This window comes from Anas acuta, chromosome 9 (genome assembly GCF_963932015.1).
Source record: "Anas acuta chromosome 9, bAnaAcu1.1, whole genome shotgun sequence".
Taxonomy (NCBI): domain Eukaryota; kingdom Metazoa; phylum Chordata; class Aves; order Anseriformes; family Anatidae; genus Anas; species Anas acuta.
Genome location: NC_088987.1, coordinates 3332661 through 3357296, shown reverse-complemented (window position 1 = coordinate 3357296; position 24636 = coordinate 3332661). Strand labels below are relative to the sequence as shown.

The following is a 24636-nucleotide window of genomic DNA, read 5'->3' as shown; positions in this document are numbered from 1 at the left end:
TTCCTAAATGCTCTTAAAGGAACAAAACTGACCTTGGAATTTGAAGCCATAGTTGTCCATAATTGTTACAAGAAATGAGGAAATGGAACAGTGTAGTATGACTCTGGAATAAGAGTCGGGAATTTATGTACTTTACACATTTGCCACCATCAGATATTGTCCTTCCTTTAGGAATAAAGGAAAATAATTGCTTAAATGTAGGTCTGTGCTGGCCAAGGACTATATTGTAGAAGCTGTAAAACTAGATAAGTGGAAAAATAAAAATTGAAACAGCACGTAGATTCCAATTAGAGCTTCAAGTCTAGCCGAGTAGTGCTATTTGTGTGGCACATGTCTAATGAATCCGAGTCTCCTTTTCAAAAACTATGCGCTTATCTTGCCACGGCACACCTTTCGATAGGACTTTGAAAGCCTTTAAAAATGCAGATGCAGGGTTATCATGTTGCTTGCAGTCTTAGCCAATTTGCCAAGGTATTGTTCAATACATTTAGTAAAGATTGGAAGTGCTCCCTGACATCAGTCATTAGTGCTTTGGTCTCTTTTTCCAAGTCCTGAGTGCTGCCCTGCAGAAGAGAGGGATAATAAATTATGTACTCCAGGATGCGTAACACCTTCAGGACAACTTGCAAGAAGTATGTTTTACAGTATTCTCCGCAGGTTTTTCTCATCTTCCTTCTTTCTAGTTCCCCTCTTAGGGATGACAGCCATACCTACTGTTTTTACTGTCACTTACTCTTTAACCAAGATCTTAGTGATCTGCTTGCTGTAGAGCAGAAAAGCAGAACCTGCAATACCCATTATCATCAGCATTGCTTTCATTAGTTCATTCAAGTTCATTTAGTGTTGAATAAGAGGACTGGTAAAATATACAACAGTGATTTCAAAGAAGCATCAACATCTATCATTATAATGCATAATTGGACAGTGAATAGATATGGAGATGGGAAATGACTCCTGTGCTTCCTTCAGCAAGAAACAGTTTTCTCTTGCTGGTCTTATCTTCCTTGATCTTCCTGAAGCAGTTTGTTTTCCTTCTTGTATTTTTTACCTCTAAAATTTGTTCTCATTTAAATAGCACACAGTCCAACAAAAATGTTATGTCTAAAAGCATTTATTGCACAAATGCAGTTATACTCCATATACACTGAGAGATATAAAACGTGTATGTTTGAGTAGAGCATATGGGCACTCTTCTTCAATCGAAAGTTTTATAATATATTAACTGAACAACTAAACAGTGGACACTTGATTGTATTCTTTCTTGCTAACAGATGCATATGAAAAGGGTTCATATTTGCTAACATCATTTGCTGCTAAGCAGGTAGGTAATGCTAGCTAACATTTTCTGAATAATCACTTGAGGTGATCATTGTCTCATTCTTAACTACTAATATTTTAATTTGGCCCTTTCCAAAGTTTAGGTATTCCCCCTTCTCATGTTAATTCTAGATGACAGACTAGTTGTTATTCAGTAGGGTGAAGACTACTGTGGGTCTATACATGTTGCTTAAAAAAAATTCTTTGGCATTCCATGAGCATATATGAGTGCACACTAGAAGAACAAACTTGTTTGTCATTCTTTGTACTGGTATACATCAGAGTAAGCTAGTTTATTTCAGTGGGGGTATTCCACAGAGGTGCACATTCATTTTAAGGAGTTGGCCCAGACTGAAAGCTGCAGGACGGATGTTGGTGCACATCCTGTAACTGGAGATGGTTTCTCACAGGGAACTGGGTTTGCAGCGTAGGAGTAGACTGGTTGGAATCCTAGATGATGTTAATTGGTAAGGAAGAGAATTGTGTTTTGCTAATATACACTATTTGCAGCTGAAAGGAGATTATGAAATAAACACAATTTTTCCTGCTCTTACAGAAAGCTGGTAAAGAAAAGCCTAATTAAAGCGGTCATGAATCAACCAAAAGTTAGAAATGCTCACACTAAAATAAACAGACCCATGACTACTGCATTAAATATGCAGAATTATATCATAGCACATTTAGTCAGAGCACAGTTAGAAGCAGAGAAATCTTTCTGATGGATCTAATAGATCTGGACCCTACTCAGAACCAGAATCAGTTCAAAAAAGGTCTTAACTGAAGACCTGCAGGTGAAAATCTATTTTTTTTTTTTTTTAAATCCTGGTTCAGGCCTCATAGAAACTGAGAAATTAGGCATAACTGCTGTCCTGGTGACAGCAGAGGACAGGTTTGTCTATGCAGCAGTATCTTCCTGTGACAAGCATGTGGCTGTTTTGCTCCTCACACCTTGCAGACAAGCAGCAGTTAAAGACATAGCAGATTCCAAAATCTAGATAGATTAACAATGTGAAGAAAATTGAAGCATTCAACATTTGGAAAATAAATGAGAATATACAGATATATTTTATTTAAAACACCTGAAAGGAAGGAAGGCAATTGAAAAGCTTAAGTGGACTTGAACCAGTCTAATGCCAACATCCCATTTATTTTTTTTCTTTCAGAATGTTTTAGAGAGCATGTTGTGCATCATGGTTATATTGATCATAGATGTCCTGGTTTCAGTTAGAACAGAGTTAATTTTCTTCCTAGTAGTTGGTAGAATGCTATGTTTTGGCTTAGGATGAGAAGAGTGCTGACAACACCTTGATGTTTTAATTGTTGCAGAGCAGTGCTTGTACTAAGCCAAGGATGTCTCAGCTTCTTGCCCTGTCCTGCCAACGGGCAGGCTGGGGGTGCAGCAAGAGCTGGGAGGGGACAGACCCAAGACAGGTGACCCAAACTAGCCAAAGGGGTATTCCATACCATCTGACGTCATGCTAAACAATATATAGGGGTGGCTAGCCGGGGGAGGGGGCCGGACTGCTTGGGGTTAGGCTGGGCATCGGTCAGCGGGTGGTGAGCAATTGCATTGTGCATCACTTGTTTGTACACATTATTGTTAGTAGTACTATTATCATTATTGTATTATTATTATTATTATTATTATTATTATTATTATTATTATTATTTATTTTCCTGTCTTATTAAACTGTCTTTATCTCAACTCACGGGGTTCACTTGCCATTTCTCTCCCCCGTCCCAGAGAGGGAGGGGGGAGGGTGAGCGAACGGCTGTGTGGTGTTTAGCTGCCGGCCGGGTTAAACCACGACATTTTAACTGAAACTAAAGTCCCGGGCTGACCACCAATGTTCACCAGTTGGAACAATTCCATCAGCTCATGTGCTGAGCTACAACAGCACCACCCAGGTAGGATGCTGTTTTTGGCATAATGGAAAATATTCACAACTTCACAACTTATGTTAGCAATATGCTCTTAAGCCTTTGGGGATTCAGCTCTCAGCTCTAATACCATATTTAGAGGATAGTTCAGCAGGACATATCATCATTAACTAACAGTCACTTTTAGAAAGTACTGTTTAACAGAGAGTAAATATTGTGCTGGAGGTGTGGTAGAACTTTTAAGTACAGAAATTACTGTAGAGGAAACCACGCTGCTCCTGACTGTGAAGAAATGTTGGGTTTTGTTTTGTGCTGGTTTCTATTCGTCCTAATAGCTTACTCACAGCCTGCGATTTGAAGGAAGGAAAAGCAGCAAATGTTTCTGTAGTCTCTACCTGACCCTATTGTTGTCGGTTTTGTCTGACAACTTTTTCATTTCCTACCTCTGTTTGCCAACACCATTTCTTCTTCTGACAAGTTAGATTTGAGCTGTAGGCAAGGCAGCACAGGGCCATTATGTGTACAAGTCCAATTCCATGCCTCTGAAGTTATCGGCTAAGCTTCTCACCAACTTCAGAGAGCCAGGCTTTCCATCTGCATGGGTCATGTCTGTCCAGGGCATTTTTTCCCAGACAATAAAGTCAAGCACTGCTAAAGCCAACTGAGACAAATGTGTAGAATTGTATCACCACTCAGGACAGCATTCCAATGGAGCATCTTTCAAATGCAAACAGAACTGCTGGGGCACTCAGTCTCACCACTTTTCTGGTAGAGGGCCTAATCTGTCCTGCTATTGGGATCTTACCACCCTTTTTTTGAAATTCAGTATTGAGTTAAGTCTCAGCACTTTCTGCCTTTCAGTGGAAAGACACAATTATGTAACTTTTGTACATAACAAAACAGATGAAATAAGATTGTGAAACAGAATGGATGTACTTCATTCTTGTTTGTATTTTGGATGAAAGAAAAAGAAATGGATATGTACAGCTGTACTGTAGTGTGTTCCAAGTTTTGCTGCCTTACATATATGTATATATAAAAACTAAATGCTAAAAGGTCCACCGAAGTAGAATCTCTGTCTGGCTTCCCGTTTGCTCGTGTTCTTTTTTTTTTTTTTGTTTTGTTTTTTTTTTTTAAAAAAAAAAGAATATGCAGCATAAATATATGTAACATAAAGATATTGCTTATTGCAACATAAAGAATACGTTACCTTCACGGACTTTGAGTCATAATATTACCCATAATAAGTTCTACTTTCTTAATTTTAACTCTGCCAATTGTAGTCACTACTGATTAAAAGTGTTTAACTATATGCAAAGTATGCAAAGTAAATGCTTTCAGATTATTATTTTAGCATGAAACAATGCTTCCAGTTGTTATCCATAAAATACTATGGTACTTGCAAAATGTCAGCCAGAACTTTGTGTTTCCCAATGCTGAAGTCACAAAATTAAACTTGAAGTTTCAAGGTTAACTAATAAATATTGGTCTCTGAGTTTTTATTTCACTAAAAGAAATGTCATATATTTACTATAATAGTGATTCATGTTAACGACTTTCTGTATCCCAAGAGTGCAGCATACAAACTAAAAGGATTAGTATAGTGTGTTTACAATTAAATTTGATGTGAATAAACTGCTGTTAGAAGTTGTAGAAATCTCTACTGACCGTGCTTAAAAATCATTTAAAGGCTGCTTCTCTGCTTTAAAATTTTGTAGTAGAACAGCCAAGTAGCTAACATCTCATAGGAAGATCAGTGGACTGAATTTGCTGAAATTTGCCTGTAAAGTACGGAAATTGGAAATGCAAGGAAAAAAAATAGATCATTTAAGTATGAATTCACTGTTTTGATGAATATTTTTGTCCAAAGGAACAAAGCACGATCTTGAGCTAGTGATGACCAGCTGCGTAAGCAAGCAAATATAAGAAAGTTGGTTCAGAAAGGGGAGGTGCAGGTTACTAAGCTTTCAACCCATCCCCTGTCAGGTTATGTGCTACCACTTGGGGCCTACCCAACTGATGTGGGAAATATTAGGCACAGACAAAAGCTTCCAAGAACATATTTTCATCATTTTTGGTATTACCATGTTTATTTGAGGAAATTCATCATTCAGTATTCTTGGCTTTGTGAGGGCTTGTCAGAGCACAGCATGTTAGCTGAACTACTTGCATTTTGGCCAGGGGGAAAGGATTTTACTGAATCCCCAAGATAATAATTCATCAGGAATTCATTCAGACTTAGAAATAACAGCTTCCAACAGGTGTTGGCTGCCTCAGTGAGGTCTTCCCCACTGTGTCTCTTCCCAAGGGTCAAGGAAATGAGGATTGTGGCCAGGTTTTTGTACTGGGGGCATCAGGATTGTTTTCCGTGAGGAGAGATCAGGGGCTGCCACTGCCAGAGACAGCCACTTCCAGCTGAACTGCCACAGCACATGGCTGAGCCCATCAGCAACCTGGGTGGTGCCTCTGTAGTAATGTATCTAGGAAAGGGTAAAAACAACAACAAAAACATGGTGGTGCAGCTCTGAGAGAGAGGAGTGAGGAAAAAATGTGAGGGAACCAGCCCTGCCAACACTAAGAAAGAGGGGCAGGAGGTGCTCCAGGTGCTGAAGGAGAGGTTCCCCTGTAGTCCATGGAGGGGACCATGGCAGAGTAGGCTCACCCTCTGCAGCCCTTGGAGCAGATATCCACACTGTAGCCCATGGAGGACTCCATGCAGGAGCAGGAGAATATGCCCAGGGTCTGCAGCCCATGGAAATGATCCATGCTGAAGCAGTTTGTGAAAGACCACATCCCATGGGAGGGACTCCAAGTTGGAATAGAACCATGTGAGGAGGAAGGAGTGGCACAGGTGATCTGCCTGTCTTTGGCTCACCCTATGAGTTTTTTTTTTTTTTTTTCATATTTTCTCCTTATCCTGTTGAGGAGGGGGAGGGAGAGAGGACTGGTGTGTGCCTAGGAGCCTGTGAAGTTTTGCCCACCACATATACAAACTTGATTGTGACCATTTGGGTCCAGGGACTTGAAGTTCATAGTACAGGAACTTACAGATTGTGATGTTTGTTTGATCAATAATAATCAGTCGTTATATTTTCCTCAAGATGTCTGCAGCTGAGAAGGACAGGAATCATTGAAGGCCTTTGACTTTACACTTCAATAAAATACTTTCAAATTGAATTCTTTTTATCACAAAGGAATTGTTTCAAGAGCATCAATGAATAAAACAAACAAACAACAACAACAAAAAAAATAAGACTGAGTATTTATCTTCCTGAGCCAGTGCTAATAAGTGAAGACATTAAATAGTTGATATGTTTTATTTTGTCGTGTATTAACATGTACATGCAGAAAGAGTGGCTATAGCTTCTATACCAAGTGTTACTTCAAAAGTCATAAGAAATGAAGAAAGCATCAAATAATTTACTGTAAGAGTAACAACTTTTTTCCTTCTCTCTGTCCATTCACTTGAAAGTGTTGGACCTTCCCCTCTAATCTCCAAAAGTGCATTTATCCTTCCTGGAGCACTAAAACAATCCAAAGGCAGAAACAGCAAAAAGGTGGATGGTGCAAAGCATTTCCTGGGCTGCAGTTCCCTCTTGGTAATGCTTATCTCTCATCACTCTGGTGACATCCTGGGTACAGCAAACAAAACAAAAAGCCTGTCATGGTACAAGAAGTGGACATTATTAGAAGTGGCTCCAAAATCAGCTGGTACAGTTTTTTTTACACATTCAGGAAAAACGCATACACCCATGCCCTCTACACCTTGAGGTATTAACACCATCATTCATTAACCAGGAGACTCATGTATCTTGCAGCTCATCTGAGGTTCTTTAATATCATTGTCACTGCAAGGCTCGATGCCATAATGTTTTGCATTGATCTGTCCCATTAATATAAGTTGTTTTTCACCTCATTCTTAAGATTTGTTTACGCTCTCCACATGACAAATCTCCCAGCACAAGCATCCGATCTCGTGGCCACTTTATTTCCATTCTAAGACGTGCTGTGCTCTCTTACAATCTACTCTCCTTGAAACACCTTCGCAGAGTCCTGAGCCCAAACTCTGTTACTGGTGTAGCAAATCATTTTAACATTGAATTCCTTGACTCAAGCTCTTGCCATTAATGTAATCAATCTGGGAGGAAAATATCTTGGTGAGTCCATCTGGGCCAGCAAAAACTACAACAGCCAATACTCTCCTCTTTGAAGGCTGCTGGGGAATGAAGCCTTTGGTCCAGCCTCCAGCTAAATGATCTTGGCACTTAAGAGACCCCTTGCCGCATATGAGGGCCTGAACAGAGTTGTGATGTGGGGAGAACTGTGCACTTCTGTGTCCCACATGACCAGCAGTACACAGTGCCTCTTGAAAGAGAAAACTGCAGGTAAGACATGGAGAGAGAATGGAAAGGCAGGTGCAGGAGAACAAGTCAAACCAAGGAAAATACTCAATCCCATCATTTTTACTGTGCTGTTTCCAGACCCCAGACCTTTGTTTAAAATCTTGCACTATTTGATGTTTTCATTCAGGCTCCCACATGAGATTACAAGCAACTGTAAAATATCAGGTGTTAGGCTTTAAAAAAAAAGGGGGGGAGGGGTGGGGAAGGAGTGGGAAACTTTCAGCTGTTGTGATCAGAGAGATCACCTTGGAACTGGTTTAAACAGAATCTTTAAAGGTTTGTAAAGATTCATGCATAAAGCAAAAGCATCTGATGGATTATTCATTTCAGGATTTTAATCCTTCATCACAGAGACAAAAAAATTACCACTAGGTGCAAGGCTGCAGCTTAGAGGTTATTGTGCAGGTTAAAAGACACAAATGGAACTATGCTAATAGAGATCATAAGCACTTTGAACTTTGAAGTTTCCTGTATCCTGAACGATGTGAGTATGAGCTGATCCATCCTCTCTGCATGAGCCCTCGTGTCACTTCTGCAGACCAGCCTGACCACTGAGTTCTTACTAAATGTCATATAGAAACAGAGGCTGAAGGCAATGAGATTCTTGGCGCTGATGTAATGCACATTTTTCAGTTATTTTTATAAATATGCGGAATATTAATTTTTCACCTTTTAAAATAAAGCTCCTAAGCATTTAATCATTTTTATTATTATTATGAACTTCTATTATTTTTTTAAAAAATATTTATATTTAAATATAAATTTATATTTATATTTTATTTTATATTTTAAATATTTAAAAAAAAAAAAGAAAACAAAAAACCCAAAGCTGAATAATAAACTAATAAAATGTCTAAATAAGTAAAAAAGCTGGCTAGGAATCAGTATATAATAATGGTGGGTTTGCTTTGTTTCCTGCTCAGCAGCAGCAAGAAGCACAGGCACTGGCTGGAGGACCATCTGCAGCAAGGGCAAGGAAAGTCAGCAGACAAGCTTTAACAAAAAAAAATAAAAACGCAAAGGGTCAGAACAGTGATTTCATTAAGCAGTTGTTTTCAGAATTATTTTTTCTGAACTCTGAAAGCAGGGAGACAATCTGTCATTTCAGCTTTTATTCGATAAAGACCTGAAAAAATATAATAGGTTAGGAATTACAAATAATTAAGTTAGAACTTATTAAAGTGTGTTTGGAGTGTTATTTACTAACTGATTTTTGCTGTTAGGTTATTGTCAGTATTGCATTTTCTTTATTTAATCATTATTGTGTATGTTTTTATTTATTTATTTACTTACTTTAAATTAAGTTAAAGTACCAACATCCATTTAAAGAGAATACCCAAGGTTTCTGACCTTCATACTTTCAGAAAAACTTTTCATGTGCAAATTCATAATCTAAGAAGGTCAGAAAAAGTCCCCATCTTTTTGCCTTTGTTTTTGCTGTTTGTTTGTTTTCAGATTGCATTAGAAAACTATAAAAATTGCTATTTTTCATCTGCCTAACAAATGACTGAAAAATTTTAAGAGTTTGTAGATTCTTGGGCTTCCTAGTGGTTTGTGCATATGCATATTCAAAGTGCCACAAATAGGTAGTCATATAAGTATTTATTTTACATTAATGTGCATTTTGATTGCCAAAATGCAGAATGGGTTGATCAGAGTTCTTAAATCCAGACTAATTTTTGCCTTTGTTTTACTTGCTAGGCTATACATACTTTATTTAAGCACATATGTGTATTTGCCATATTCTAGAGAGAAAAACATCATGGCATCATGACATCAAAAACATCAGGAGGTTTAAGAGGCAGTTTCACCTCTTTTGTAGAGATTTAGAAGAGGGAGAAGGCCTATCTTTTTGAAGAGATTTAATACATGATACATGCATTTTTATTTTTGTGAAACTAGTCCATGATTTTCTCACCAATAGATTTCATATGAAGCCATATATTTTTTATTCAAAGTAATAAGCTGTACTTTGAATGTTAACCTTGACATGTCCTTGTTCAGAAAGTGTTTCCATTGTCTCCAGATCTGTTAACAGAAGTGAAGCTTTCTTTCTGCAGGTACATTTGAGATAGGAAGGAATACAAAAATAAATAAATAATTAAATAAATAAAATTACACAAGGCTGAAGAACTTGAGAAAACGAAGACTAGAGAGTAAAACTAACAGCCATTCCCAGTAATGACTCCAGAACAAGCAACTACAATGGGTTCAGTCTGTCAGCTTGTGACACGTCTCATGAATAAATCTGTTCTAACGTGCTGCCAAGTTTCCACTTTCAATAATGCCTTCTTTTTCCAAAGTCAGCATTTCTTGAAAAAAGCATCTAAGCTGGGTTAGGTTGGTTCTGCTCTGTGACTCAAACTGCAGATTCATATATTTGAGGAGAGGTGGGGGACCCAAAGAAGTTGGAGAGGATGGCACAGGGGTGACCATTGGGCCTTACATGCCTGTGAATACCATCAGTATTCCCTTTGGATGACAGAGCAGAGACGTAAGAATGTGTATCTGAGAATTACTGGTGGTGTACTTTTGAGTTTTATGTACAATCAGGAGCTAGCAATTAGCTGGAAAAAAATACTTACCGTTTTTCACCCTCATTTATAGGCAGCAAAGTATATCCTAAAGTTAACATTGTCAGCTACAAATGAAAGGTCTGAATCATGTGCTTGTAGGACATTTTACATTTCCAAATATCCCTAATAAATCTCATTATAGTTTGAAGAAAAAAAAAAAAAAAAAAAAAAAGACAATAGATTTTGATCAAATAACTCTGTAAAACACATTTTGATATTTCCTTGTCTTGAATCATGAATAGCCATATTTTTTAATTTTTTATTTTAATTTTTTCCAAGCAAGCTTGTATTTCCTTTCTCAGCTGAAAGGACAGATAATAAATATTTGCAACATATAAGATTTGGCTCTACTAGCACCTACCATTTCCTAGCTTGAAGAACAGCAGTTACAGATATGATCAGGTGATTTACATTGATGATTATGATTCAAAGTCTCATAATGCTTCTTCATTGGACACCTTCTCAGTTTCTGCTTTTTGTGTTCACTAACTATAAAAAACAAAAAGGAAATGTTAAAATATTTTTTCTCTGATTTCAGTTCTTAACAGCTATCAGATCATCTCAACCATCTAAGAAACATGTACTGCCCTGTCTACAGTAAAACTTTCAGTGGTGATTGTTATATTGGTATATTTTACAGATCCACAAGTATTTTCCTCAATTGCCCTAAGAGCTGTGGAATTTCTTCCTCTTTCTACAGCATATGTTCAGTTGGAAATGTTATTATTGCAGTCATCATCATGGCTTTTACTGGGCTATAACTTGAAATAATAACTTATAAATAACATTTGGATTCAGTTTTATACCATGTTCGTTATCTTTGCCATACTTTCTTGGCTCAGAAGTGTTATTTGAACCAGGATAAAGGCCCATGGTTTAGGTATGCAGAAAGTAATTTAGCTATGAGAAGATAGAGTTTATACATACAATGTCTAATTGCATTTCTCTTAGAAATACTACACATACTTTGAAAATGAACTTCAAACATGTTCTGGTTTTCCATGAAAATTAAATTATTCAGTTGAACTTATTTCTGTATCTGGTTAATAAAAAAAAAAAAAAAAAATCAAAATCTTTTGGCTGTCATTTACTATGAAATGAAAACCACTTCTGTTTGAGACTAAGCTCACGTGATCTGGTCTTGAACTGTGAGGCACTTTGTGCAAATGAGATTGCTTTGAATGAATTCAAATCCATTGTCTCCAAAGTCCCACTGGGGAAATAAATGTTTGTGATACATTTTGTGAGGCTTTCCCAGTTCTTTTACTTGCTTGGTTGAATTTTCATTAATTGTTCAGTGTCTGAATGAGACTCTGGGCAAGTATACATTTTTATTTATTTATTTATTTTTCTTCATTAGAAGTTTTCTTGCTCAGTTTCTCTTTAAAATTGTTTTATATATACATACATATTTCCTAATCTGTAGGAATTTTCTATGTCCTTTAGAGAAAACTATAACAAATTGGAAAGCTGAATAATAGTATACCTTCATTCTCAGGTCCAGAGGTCCAGTAAAATTTTCCCTGCTCTGGTAAGGCTTCTGCATAGAAATTTCCACAAAAGAGCTGCCTAACACAGGTTTTCAATGGTCTGTGCTCATCACTGTGATTATTGAAGCTTAAAAGAGCAAAAAGATGTCTATGGTGTGGCATGCATTTACTTTGTTATAGGCATTAATGAACTTTCTGAAAATGTTTTCTTTGCAGTCCTCCACACAGAGCTCACGGGTGCCAGTAGAACCCTGGAGGCTGGTGATGCAGTAGGCAAAGCTATTCTGTGAACTACATCACTTGTTCCATGTGTTTGCTGAGGTCTTAGCAAAGTGCTGAAGATTAAGATGTGCAGTGAACCTTTTTTGGGTTGAATTCCACCAAACTCATAACACTTTGTTTAGTAGTTTTCTGCAAAAGTCTGAGTTTCTATTTATTCATCTGATAAAGACAATAAGGTACAATCTATAAAAATAAAAGGAAGGTATAAACCTAAATATTCCTTTGCTCTTGTTTAAACACTGCCATAGTCATTTAATATTTCCATGCCAATCAAGCTAGAGAGAACACAAAATGATTTGAGCTCAAAGGTGAGATACTGTTTTCTAAATAAGGAGTCCTAGTCTCCAGCCTCTGCTTTAGCACCACATATTTTCTTCATTGTTTATGTGAAATAGAGAAATAATCCTTAAAGCACCCAGTCTTCTCTCCAGATGAATATAGTAATTGGAAAAGTGTAGTAATACTTCCTCTTAGCTCTCTCTGTGGTCTGGGACTGTTCTAGTGGAATTTATAAGCCTTTATCTTTTTAAGTTTGAAGAGGAGTTGTGTTTCTATTTTTGGAAGGTTGTATTTTTAGTTGAATGCTACAACAAATCTTTTGTGATTTCAGTGCCAAAGAAGATTTTGGGGGCAGGAATATCATCCATGTGATCTGCTTGTTACTTGATGGTGGAATTTTATCAAGGGGTTCCCAGGAATTCACTAAGAGCTGTGCTGAATTTGGATGGATTTTATGCTTCTGTGCATCTGCCTCATTAGTTTGCCAACAGTCCTGAAATTCTTGGGAGGACATTCATCAATGGTATAAACCTATTTATGGCAGCAGAGTTACAACAGGAAGAGATTGTGTCTCCTGCCAACAACCTGTTCTGTCACCAAACTGTCACCAAAATGTTGATTTTACCAAATTATTTTGCTCAATTTTTGCCTTTTGCTCAACTAGGATACCTGTTTTGTCTAAAGAGAAGCAAGCAGTTACTCAAAGTAAGCAGAGTCTGTAATGGTCAGATAGTATGTAGACATATTTAGATACAAACCATAGTACAACTGTACTTTTACTGTCATGATGGGACCTGCACATAACCTTCTTGTCCCCGTGCCTGGGAGAGGAGCCCAAGCAGCAATGCCAATGGGACACTCCTACCAGAGTAGGTGCTTGGGGACCAGCACCTCAGGGAACAGTCCATAAGACCTTTGTTCAATGGGGCACTGCAGCCAGAATTTTCAGGGTGTGTATGGTTTCCTGAGATAGCAACTCAGCGACTTCTTGGAAAGGCTGGACACTATTCTGTTCTTTAGGTAAAAAGCTGTATACATTGCTAATCAAACCGTTTGAAGCATTTGAAGAACTATCATCATCTTCCTTATCCAGATGGAAAAAATCATGAAGCATGCAGATGAGTGTAGGAAAATCACCACCTGACACTCAGCTAATGAGTAACTGAGCTGGGAGTGGGGCACAGACATATGGGTCTTTGCTCTGAACAGGCATGTGTGCTTCAGTACACAGAATGGTGATAAGGGCACATATCTCGTTCTGAAGGAACAAGGGCTGCATCTTTCAGATCTCCTTTCAGAGAAGGGAGGAGACCTCTGCAGGCATCTTCCTTATCACATGCAGAAGGTAAATCAAGCTAGTTTCTTTTCCCAGTCTTGAGGGATGTCTTTGAGCATAGGATTCCCCACAACTGCCTCTAAAAAGTGCTCAGACTTCCTCCTTCTTTCTGTATGACCATGGCTGCACTGAAGAGCTCCCTTCTTGCTGAACTGAGATTGCAGAGTGCTTTCAGCCATGCAAATGCAGCATGTGGGGAATACAGGAGGGCCAGCATGCTCCCATTGGATCTTTGGTAGATGTTCTTCCATGGCAGTTAATCATTATGTTCTTGCCTGAACTGGTGATCTACAAGCAGCTTTTTGTAGGAATTAAGGGCTCCAAACTGTAACTTAAAGTAAATGTTTGATAATGGAGCACTGGGGGGGAAAAATAAAAATCTTGTGAAGGTGTAGAAAAGAACTTGCTCATTAGCACTACTCTCAGGGAGCCACCTATGACTGCCTAACATGTTTTTTTTTCAAGTTATATGTGATTTAATTAAAAATGGTCCTGGTAAAAGCTGATAAATGAATGTTTCTTTCTAAATGACTACATTTTGAACAGTACCTGATTTCCTAGTTTTTTTCCTAGACTCTAGTCTAACCTATACTCCTGAGCTTCTAGTAATTCTTCTTACTGGCTGTCAGAAATGAATCGGCTCTTAATTCCTGGAAACTAAAGCAGGACACAGCAGAGACCATGCTGTTCCAGCTCTTGATTTAATAGAATTCTTGGTTTTCTTTATGGTCCCTTGGTGTCCCCGACTGAAGAGCCTTCTCCATTCCTGCTTCTTAGAGTTCAATATCACATCTTGACCTGAAAGCCCCATTGTTGATACCCTTTGTAGGTAAATTAAAATATACTCAGCTGGGAAACCTGCTGGTTAACCCTCTTGTGAGACCTTTTTGTTCAGTGCTTTCATGCTCTCAAGTTGCATAGAAAACATGTGCTAGGTGATTGATAATATGAGATTGCAGCACTGTGAATTCAGGAAAGCACTTAAGCAAATGGTTATATTGATGGCAATGTGATTGCAGACATGCTTAAATGAAACTCATGGCCATATGCTTTGCCAAACTGAGTACTTTCTTGGAACAGATAAATGAAGATATAAAACTTAGAAAACAGACATGCACAAAAAGCCCCTCCACCCCCCCCCCCAGACCTCCAGAACCACTGGTATCTTCATAATTCACGTGAATTTGTTATGTCTCAATATGCGGTCATAAAGCAGCATACTTAGCAATGTTAAGAGGGATGTTAGAATTAGATTTCAAGAGCTTGTCTGCACACATTCAGACATGCTTGATGTTGTTACAGTGAAATGGAGAGGATGAGATAGCTAAATACCAGGGTGTGTTTCAGAAATGGTCAGTGAGAGTGGTGGCATTCAAAGATGAATGGTTCCAGGAGAGCCCTGTGTATGATTGATTTTGTGTCTTTTTAAGTACTGACTAAGGAGAAAGGAACCATTCACTTGGTGCCTAGAGGGGTCTCCAGTGGGAGGGGAAATATTCAGGAAATTGAATAAATTTGTGAAAAATTCAAACTACAAGTGACACTTCTCAGCCATCTCCTTATTACTGAAAAATAGGTTATAAGTACTGTAACAATATGAACTAAAAGTTTTCCTTTGGAAAATAGAGATTTAAGGTTATGATTAGATCTGTTGTAAGGAGAAGGCAAAACCTAATCCCACGTTAAGATTTCATATTAAGATTATGATTGAAGACTCTTCCATGTAAGTTCTTTTTCATGCTAATCTTTCATTGTTCTCTTATGATTTTGACATTTCTTGTTAGAATCCCATGAAATCTGTTTATATTAATATTAGAATTAATAATTCATGGTTCATTCCTGAAAAAGTTTCAGTGATCATAAATCTGATTCTCTCTTACAATTATTTTAATAAGTCTTTTCCTCATTTGGGAACATTTAATGACTTCATGGGGTGATTAAAGCAGAAATGATAGACAATGAGAAGGTTGCATGAAGGTTCTAGAAATAATGATATGGAAAAAGAACAGAATAAAACCACTAAGTCATGCAACACGGACAAACATATTGTCATTTTATTGCTGTTTTTGTCTTATTTGGAGAACATGCTGAGTAAAACTGAACCAAAATATTATTAATTAACTAGCCATTCCTTGGCTACAATAACCATAGTAACTAATTTTAGCCCAAAGAGTTTCTACAATCTGCCTGTAATTATGTATGGACCTGCTATTGGTAGATTGGTTAGCAAACAACGCAATGAGCTGATAAGAACAGAGAATAAAGCATTGATTTTGAGTTTGAGCTTTACAGCTAGGAGCAGCAGATGAAGGAAGCAGAGAGGCTTTAAGGTATGTCATCCCATTTATTGCATCCAAGTTACTGGAGACCTTTACTTCACTGCTGAGTACAAGTCATGCAGTAGAACTTTTATAAATTAGAACTGTTATAAATTATAAATCCATGTTTTCGAAGTCTAAGTCTTGCGGGAGACCATGAAAATGAAAAAGCTGAAATAGAATGCTATGGTTGTTTGTGGGTGGTGGGAAGAGTTTGATGACAAGGACTTTAATAATATTCTAGTTTTCAGAAAAATAACTGTCACTTGTTAGGGCTCCTAGTGGACCTGTATTCTGACAATGTTAAAGGAAACTCAGGAGAGGAACTGTTGGAGTATCGTTTCTTCATTATAAAGAAGAGGCCTTAAATATATACTTCCTAATATACAGTGTAGTTTCAGACTTTAAATATGGTATTCCCTGACGAAGTAACAATAATCATAAAAATGGCTACCAATTTAGGTATCAGTAGAGAAAATATGAACAGCACTATGATATTTAGAAAAGCTTTTTAAATAATTTAAATCATTTTAATATAATTATTTGTAATTAAGGAAAAGCACTTGTATCTAAGTATTGCCTTCACTATTCTGGGGATTGTTGGTGTTTCAGTATTGCTTTTCCTCTCCATTCATTCCTGTGGCTGTGGGATTTCCAGGACTAGGGATGCTGGTGGGGTGATCGTATATATTTGTAGGAAATGAGAGGTGATGAAGTGCAACAGATTTAGTGTTATTTCACACACACACACACACACATGCACATCACACAACTTTTACTAAAGTGGTATACAGTTGAATAAAACACATTTCTCAGTGATTTCCTATGAGTGTAATAATGTGGTACTCTCTGCTGTGTGAATCATCCTGAATAGGAGATTTATTTTTAACCCCAGTATTAGGGTTTTAAAACCTAAAGAATGTGTAAACATATATTAATTAAAATCAATAACGTAATTTGTAGAGTTTTCAAAACTATTACTTTTGTTTTACTTATGTCAATGGTGTTACTCTGAGCCTAGATGGGCAAGAGGAAATTCAGTGGTCTGGAAAGTACCCTGATTGCCCTGTTCTGTCTGGTGACTGTGGTGGCCATTGTCCTCATTGCACTGTTAGCATCAGGACAACCTGGAGTCCAAATAAATACTGAACAAAACACTGAACAAAATGGTAAGTACTTGCCATTTGTATTACCAGATGGAAACTCTTCATCAGGGGGCTGCTCAGCTCTGCTTGCCTAGGTGATCATGAATCCCATGCAGCTCCAGGAGCTGCCTATTGGCATCATTTAAATCACCAGTGAGTCAGACTTTTCAAAAAACATGGACGTTCAAATGAAAAACAAAACAAAACAACAAAAAACAAGAAAACAAACAAAACAACAACAAAAAAGGAAACATTGTTCTGCTCTTCTTTTTAAAACCAACATATTTCCTGTGGCTTTCAGTGTTACAGTTATATTCTTAATGGAGGCTTAGGGTGCTTTTGTTTGATGCTCTAATTCAAGCTGCCTGGATGAGCAGTATTTCATGGGAAGAAGCATACATAAAAGCAGTTACACACCACCATCTAAAAAAATAAAAATCCTTCTGATTTTAATTTGGTGTAAATTTTTTACAAGAAGCGATGCATATTGAGTTATATGACTTACCAAAAAATAGGATTACTCAATATCTTAAGAAATAAATTTATCAGTGTTACCCATATGTGCAGAAATTGAAAGTGAAGCTTTCCTATCTTTATCTGGAATGTGCAATGTTTCAAATATAAGGTAAATCACAGTAGCAATATATTAAATTCATCTGAGTCTATTTTAATAGCTAGAGTTTCCAGATAGTGTGAAATATTTAGCAGAAGCACTTAATGATTTAAGAGGTAATACAGATATTCCTGATTTTTGGAAATCCTGTTAATAACCCCTTATTTTATTTCAGTAACAGAATTTATACCAGTATGTCCGAACATAACAATAGAAGAGAGAATTGACTGCATCCCAGATCAACTAGCTACAAAGGTCTGAAAACATTATAGAAAAAAATACAAAATAGAATTTCTCATAAAATGATTCATGTTTAATTATGAAAATTTACTTTGTCTCTACTATATTGGCGGTTTTATAACTTTTTTTTTTTGCTGTTTTTGTCTCTGAACATCTAAATGCTTTGTGGGGAAGCTTAACTCCTGTATAACCAATTTTAGCTCTTCGTCAGAAGGCCTATTTATTCTAGCCACTGTGGCAGTATACTGTGAGGGGTTGAAGACCCCTGCCAATATACTTCCCAGCAGTTTGGCTTTGTGATAAGCAGGAACAAAATTAGGCAAACAAGATATGGTTAGAAAAATTGTTTTCAACAATATTGCCTAAGCAATTTATTTGTCTGGTAGTCAACCAGCATTTACAATAAAGCATATTTTAGAAATAGGTCAAGAAGCACTTTACACAGATGAACATGATTTTTATAATGCAATGAACACTTCCAATTTCCTTTCAGAACTGATTTGAATCTCACTTTCTCTCTTTCTTGGTTGTTGTCTCTCATCTGAGCAAGCACAGAATTTAGAAATGACCTTCTTGCTTAAGAATCCATGAGTTTAGTTTTCCAGTGAAAAATAGCATCTTAATTTTTTAGTCCTCTCACATTCAGAACATTTTTATAGTGGCTGTTATAGGAAGGCTATTACTGAGGCTATTATTGTTATTTTTATAATCATTATTATTATTCAGTTTATGATGGATGTTCTTAATTTCTGATGGAATCTGATGGGTGCCTGCCATCTTTCTTTTCTTCGTGGGGTGCAGTTTATAAGAAAAGACAGAGAGTATATTATGATATGTGATACTTACATCATTCACAGCGGTATAAAAAATGATTAATCAACTGTCTCAGTCTCTCAGTGAATTCCCAATCCAATTCCAGAAAAGACAGTTGTTAATGCTACTGTCATGCCATGGTTTGTATTATGATATATAGTTCAATAAAGTCTGCAGGTTAACAGATTAGTAAAGGCTCAACTCACAGCACGTTCCTCTTCTCTTTTGGTTCCATGCCCCAGGAACAAGCACGCCATGATAGATGTCATGCAGATCACTTTAATCTTTAATTACAACCTTTGAACCAGTCACCCCACATTAAGTGCTGCACTTATCACAACAGAGGAAAATAGTTTTCCTCTGGTTGCAACTGCAAGCCTTTTTGTAAATCTGACCTTGTCTTTTGCCCTCGGCGATTAGGAATAATTAAAAATAATCAAAATACAGTCACCAGAAAAAAATGGAAGGCCAGGTACAGATTAGAACACAGGGGTACTTGCTCTGGAATTAGAGGTAAAATAAATGATTCCTAAATCTGCACTTTCCTTGGTGAATACTAGGCAGCAGATTTCAGAGGATTAGAGTTAAGGATCACCTTTAATCTGTGCTCTGAGCAACGCCGAAGAAAGCCTGACAGAACCCAAAGTCCCACCCCGGTGTCTCTTCATTCCTTTATAAATTTTCTTCTGCAAGAGTTGTTGTCCTGCTTTAGACTTATCCTACTGTAACCAGCAGAGCTTTAAACCTACAGGTATCTGCTTAGGAAATAACTCTTCTGTAGTGGTTTCCATTAGTGGTTTTCAGAATAACAAGAATCTGGGAACATTAGGCTTTCCCTAAGCTCCTGTAGCAGGTTAGTGTCTGTCTTGATTTCTTTATTCACTGACGGTGTCCTAGATGAAGCTAGGATTGCAGAATAGAAAGACAGAAGTATGGAAAGCTAGTAGATATTGATTAACCAGCCACAGGATTGCTGAAGATAGAAATGCTGAAAGAAAGGAGACATTTATTAACTATTTACTGCTGTGGGAAATTGTTGCAAAGTTTTATTAGACAAGGAAAAAAAAACAAAAAACAAAAAACAAAAAAAAAGCAGAGCTAGTATTGTCCAGTCTTAGATTGATATCTCTGAAAGCTTGAAGGGAGACTGTACAGCTTGTTGTTTCAAAACTATCTTGTTTGCACAGTTTTGTTTTGATGCTCAGAAAAGAAATGTTTTAATTCAGCACATAGCTTAAATACTCTTTTAGTCCTTGGTGCTGAGTTCAGAAACCATTTCATTGAGTACTCCACCATAAAACGTCTCCCTGTATCCAGGATTTGAAGAAAGCTTTGACTTTCTTTCTGATTTTATTGCATTGGTTTCTATTATGCTGTTTATAGCTCAGAGGCTGTGATAACCTCCCATCTTTATTTATATTAATGATAACTTTTATAACAGCCTCAACAGTATCTTTGTTTGAACTCTGTTCCTTCCCCTGTGCCAGGTGTAACCAATCTATTACTTCTGAATTTACTTCCTTATGCAGCAAGTTTGGCGTGCCACAAAATACAGAAATGTAGTTTACACATCTGTTAGAATAAGATCTAGCTAGAAGGCCATCACTGCACTGTAAAATAACTGCAGAAGATATTCAAATGGGTGTTCATGAGAAGTAGGTGGGAAAAAGAAAAGTGTATTTATGAAGTTGGAGAAAGAGATGCTTGAATTACCAGGCTTCAGGTTAATCTGTTGTTCAAGCTATTCTGTGTTGCAGGGGGTACCCACAGGCCTAGGAAGGGATAAGAAAATTCAGGTAGCAACTCTGTTGCTATGTGTTTAGGATACTTCCGCTAACTACAAGGGAAATTACGTAAATAAAGCTTCTTTGCTTTGAAGAACAAAGTTGCAATCTCTGCAGTTGTGGAAGGGATGGGTGCTTCTTCTCATTTACTTTGAAATAGTTCATAATCTGGGAAGTAGGGAGTTGAGAAGGTGGAAAATGAGCATGGTGTTTTACACAGATTTAGAAAGTGCATTGATTTGTGGATCATGGGGAAGAAATTGAGTCACTGTATCTCTCTTCCAACCATGCTTTTGTTTAAAAACTAATGAAAATGACAGCATGCATGTTTTCTAATGTCAAAAGCCCATGACAGAGAGACAGACATTTATCTCTGTGGTGTATCTAGGTTTACCTTGAGTGGTTTTGTGGAGATTACTGTGCTCAGTCCAATCACTATGGAATAAATGCATAACAATGTCTCAGGCCAGTGAATCTGTGAGCTGTGATTTCTTTAGCACTTGTATTATTTCTGCACTGGACCTGGCTTATTTTTCTCTATTCAGAGACTGTATTTGACCTGTGCTGACAAAATTAGGCTCTATAACCCAAAAAAGAGTGGCACATGCACCAGCAGCAATAGTGATTTTCACACATCTCCACCTACATCATGCTGCAGAATATTTTAAGTAAATATGGCATAAAAAAATATTTAAAAAAATATTTGAGAACAAACAAACAGCTTCTGCTAGCACACAAGTGAAGACAGAGGTCTTGAAGACCTACATGTTAGATTTGGGTGCCTGAGATCACTCATGGACATGGCCCTTTGCCCTCAGTGGAGCTTCTTTTATCACTGCTGCCCTTCGCCCCAAGTAATTTGTTGTTGTTCTAACATGAGAAAATGTGTGAATATTTATAGTGATCTATTACTCAGATGTTATCTTCAAACATAAAAGTCATGCAGGCGATCTGTGAATAAGTTAATTTATAACAGCAAAGCAAAGGTACTCTAGTTTATTGGAATGCTGAGAGGTAGTGTAAAGGTTGATGCCACTACACTGAAATACATGCTTTGAACAATAGGTTTAATTGCTCAGTCATTTTATTTTTATTTTTTAAGTTGATTTATCTCAATATAAGGTTCTGCAGAAGCAAATCTCTACATTTCTATAATTAGAGAATTATGTTAAAATATTTATTATGTACCTGATTACCAATGGTGCATATGTCAATTTTTTCCAACCAGATGTTTACTAGACCATAAATTTTATTGAGTCTCCAGTGTCTGTTGGTTTGTCTATACCACATCTGTCACAGCTCAAAGTTTTCAGTAGTTTTTTTACAGGTTCTTTTGTCTGTGGTTATTCTGGTTTTAAGAAAAAATAATGTCTAATAAGCCTGTTTCTACTCTGAATACAGAAGAAAAAATGTTTATTCTGTTCCATTCAAATTGACAATAAATTTTCAGAGAAGAAGTTGGTCTGATTGCACATGTTACTAAGGTTTCTGGTGTTTGGGGCCACATATGCTTCATGTGCATTTTAACTGTTTTAGTATTAAAAGATTTATTTGCGTAAAATCAATTAATTTGTGCCCTTCATGTCCTTGAATCAGAGCATCTGCACCTTGCGTGGCTGCTGCTGGAGTCCCCAGAATGATACCAGTGTGCCCTGGTGTTTTTTCCCTAGTAACCATGGGTACGAAGTGAATGAGTCTGTAAGATCAACTGAGACAGGTAAGCTGTGATCAGAGTTCCCCGGTTTTATGCACCTGTGGATATCTGATTTCACACAATAATGTTGCAACATGTTTTTTCTCAAGGATTTGAGGCCACATTAACAAGGCTGCCATCACCTTCCCTCTTTGGAAATGATATCAACACTGTCCTCCTCACAGGAGAGTATCAGACATCAAATCGCTTCCGGTTCAAGGTTAATCTTTTTCATATGCTGTTTTAAGGTTTATGTTTTGTGCAAGATTTTAGGCTGGTTGTTATTGTGCAGTAAGCTTAGGAAGGCTGATTTAATCCGTCTGATGTACCCTCATGACTTACTGAGAAGAGCTCAGCTTTGCCTTTCTTTGTCCTCTCTGCTGTTACAATGCATAGGGTTAGCATTGTAACAGCAGAGAGGACAAAGATTTTGGGGCCAGATGTATTTATTTCCTTTTTATATACGGCCTGGCCATATCTCTCAATATCTTTGTCAGACATCTTTAGGTCTTCCAAAGCTTTCTGTTCTTCATGGAAAATTCAGCAGTTTGTGTAGTGAATGTGGGGTATTGATGGGATCTGGGGTCAAGCAGGGCTCCTGTGGGAGACCTTTCTCTTGTGGTGGGTTTCCATGGAAACCAGGGAAAAACAGGGTCAAGTATAGTAGGGAAACAGTTGAAAATGTATAATGAAAGAGGGAAGAGAATAATGAAGGAAGATGGAGGAGACTGGGACAGGGGTGGGAATATGCTAAATCAGAGCCATATGTTAATGCTGGAAAATGTTTAAATCAGACATTAGTTTTTAAAGGCCTTACACTATTATTATTTAAATATGTGCAGATTACTGATCCTAATACAACAAGATTTGAAGTCCCCCATGAGCATGTGGGATCTTTCAATGGATCTGCCGCCTCCAATTTAAACTACAAAGTGGAAGTGAAGAATAATCCATTTGGTATTGTGGTGACCAGAGTGAGCAATGGAAAGGTTCTGTAAGTAACATTGGTATTTTTTTCTGGGTAACACCGATGTCACTGGTTTTCTCTGAAAGTTCATGTTGCCATATAAGTAAGGTATTCCCCAGATGTCCTGTGTAAAGTGCCCTCTTGGAGATGTAGTCTACTTCTGTTCTTTTGACGAGTGGATGTTGTGCAAGGGCTCTTGTGAGGACTTTTGAAATAAATACTGTGATATGGAGAGATCTGTCGTAAAGGTTTTAGGTTTGGCTACCTGTTCTCTTTCCACCAGTACTAGGGAAATCTTTACAGCTATTTTGTTCCATCAACACAGGGAATCACTACTATCTGAAGACAAGACCTTCTCAGTTCTTCAAATGACATGTGAATGCTCTTCATTGAATCTTTTATCTTAGTTGTTGCAATCGTGCTGAATCTTTGAATCACCAAAAACAGGTTGCTCTTTAGATCTATGACACAAGAGTAGCTGTTGCAAGACAGTGATAAGTTGGTAATGTAATTCTGTAAAATATTTGATGTACTTATATATTGAAAGTTTTCATTCCATTTGTTTCCTAAGAATAAACAAATTTAGCTCTGAACTAACCACATAGCTCAAAGAATGATTACCTGTCAGAGTTCTAAGATAGTTAAATTATCAGTGCTTCAAGTTTAATTAATTAGCAATTAGTTTTATGCTATTATCAGTATTGTTTTCTTATATAGAATCCTCTATAATGATTAATTTGCAATTCTGTGGAGCACAAAAGATGGACATGGTATTCACTAGTCCGTGACTGATTAAGCAGGTATATGAGGGGAAATAAGCATTCTGGTTCAAAAGAACCATGTTGAAACATGGACATTTTTCTATATCCTCCCCCCTCTTTCCCTCCCCCCCCCCCTTTTTTTTTCTTTAAAAATAGAAAATTCAACCACTTTTATGAAATTTAATAAATTATAATGATGCTCGAGTCCAAGTTGATGAGTATCTCAAAGTAAGCCAGTGTTAGTATGAGCTAAGAGCAGTCCTTCAGATGTAAATCCTTGATAAGGTGAGTGCTTTTCCCTAACACTTAAACAAGCAACCAAAAGAGAAAGATTTTTTGGAAAGGAAAGAGTGAGGATCATTGTCATTGGAAATCACTACAAAAATCCTGGTCATCCAAATAATTATAAAGCCTACTAGCCTGCATTATCATTATTTGCAAGGCAATGTGAATGACTGCTATAACTTCACTGGAAATACAGACAGACTTTCTCTCCCCAGAGAATTAGGTTCAGCAGAAAGCAAGCAGTTGGGCAAAATGGTGCTTATAGTCATTAAAAATGGACAGAAATATATCACATGAAGCCTTGACCTATCAAGGCTCTGTCAAACATAAATATTTTTAACTTTGTAAAAGAGAAATGGTAACATGGGAAATTAAAATTATAGCAAGCCTGAATTCCCCCTTTTCTGTCATTTGTTTGTGCAATGTTTGTAACTGATAGTAGGCTGTATATTT

General features: G+C 37.2%; 1 protein-coding gene and 1 long non-coding RNA gene across 2 annotated transcripts in view; one reads left to right on the top strand and one right to left on the bottom strand.

Annotated features, from left to right (window-relative positions):
* Positions 1–6360: 6360 nt before the first annotated feature.
* On the bottom strand, positions 6361–21997 carry LOC137860937 (uncharacterized). Its single transcript, XR_011099263.1, has 3 exons — positions 18900–21997; positions 10539–10666; positions 6361–6830 (listed from the first exon to the last, which is right to left on the bottom strand). It is a non-coding gene; the product is annotated as an uncharacterized lncRNA (long non-coding RNA).
* Positions 13553–24636, top strand: part of SI (sucrase-isomaltase) — a 53747-nt gene continuing 42663 nt past the window's right edge. The window contains exons 1-6 of the mRNA XM_068691799.1: positions 13553–13573; positions 16904–17051; positions 17822–17895; positions 22074–22194; positions 22281–22390; positions 23013–23164. Of these exons, the coding sequence (XP_068547900.1) occupies positions 13565–13573; positions 16904–17051; positions 17822–17895; positions 22074–22194; positions 22281–22390; positions 23013–23164 (614 nt within the window). The 5' untranslated portion in view covers positions 13553–13564. The remainder of the gene's footprint in view (positions 13574–16903; positions 17052–17821; positions 17896–22073; positions 22195–22280; positions 22391–23012; positions 23165–24636) is intronic.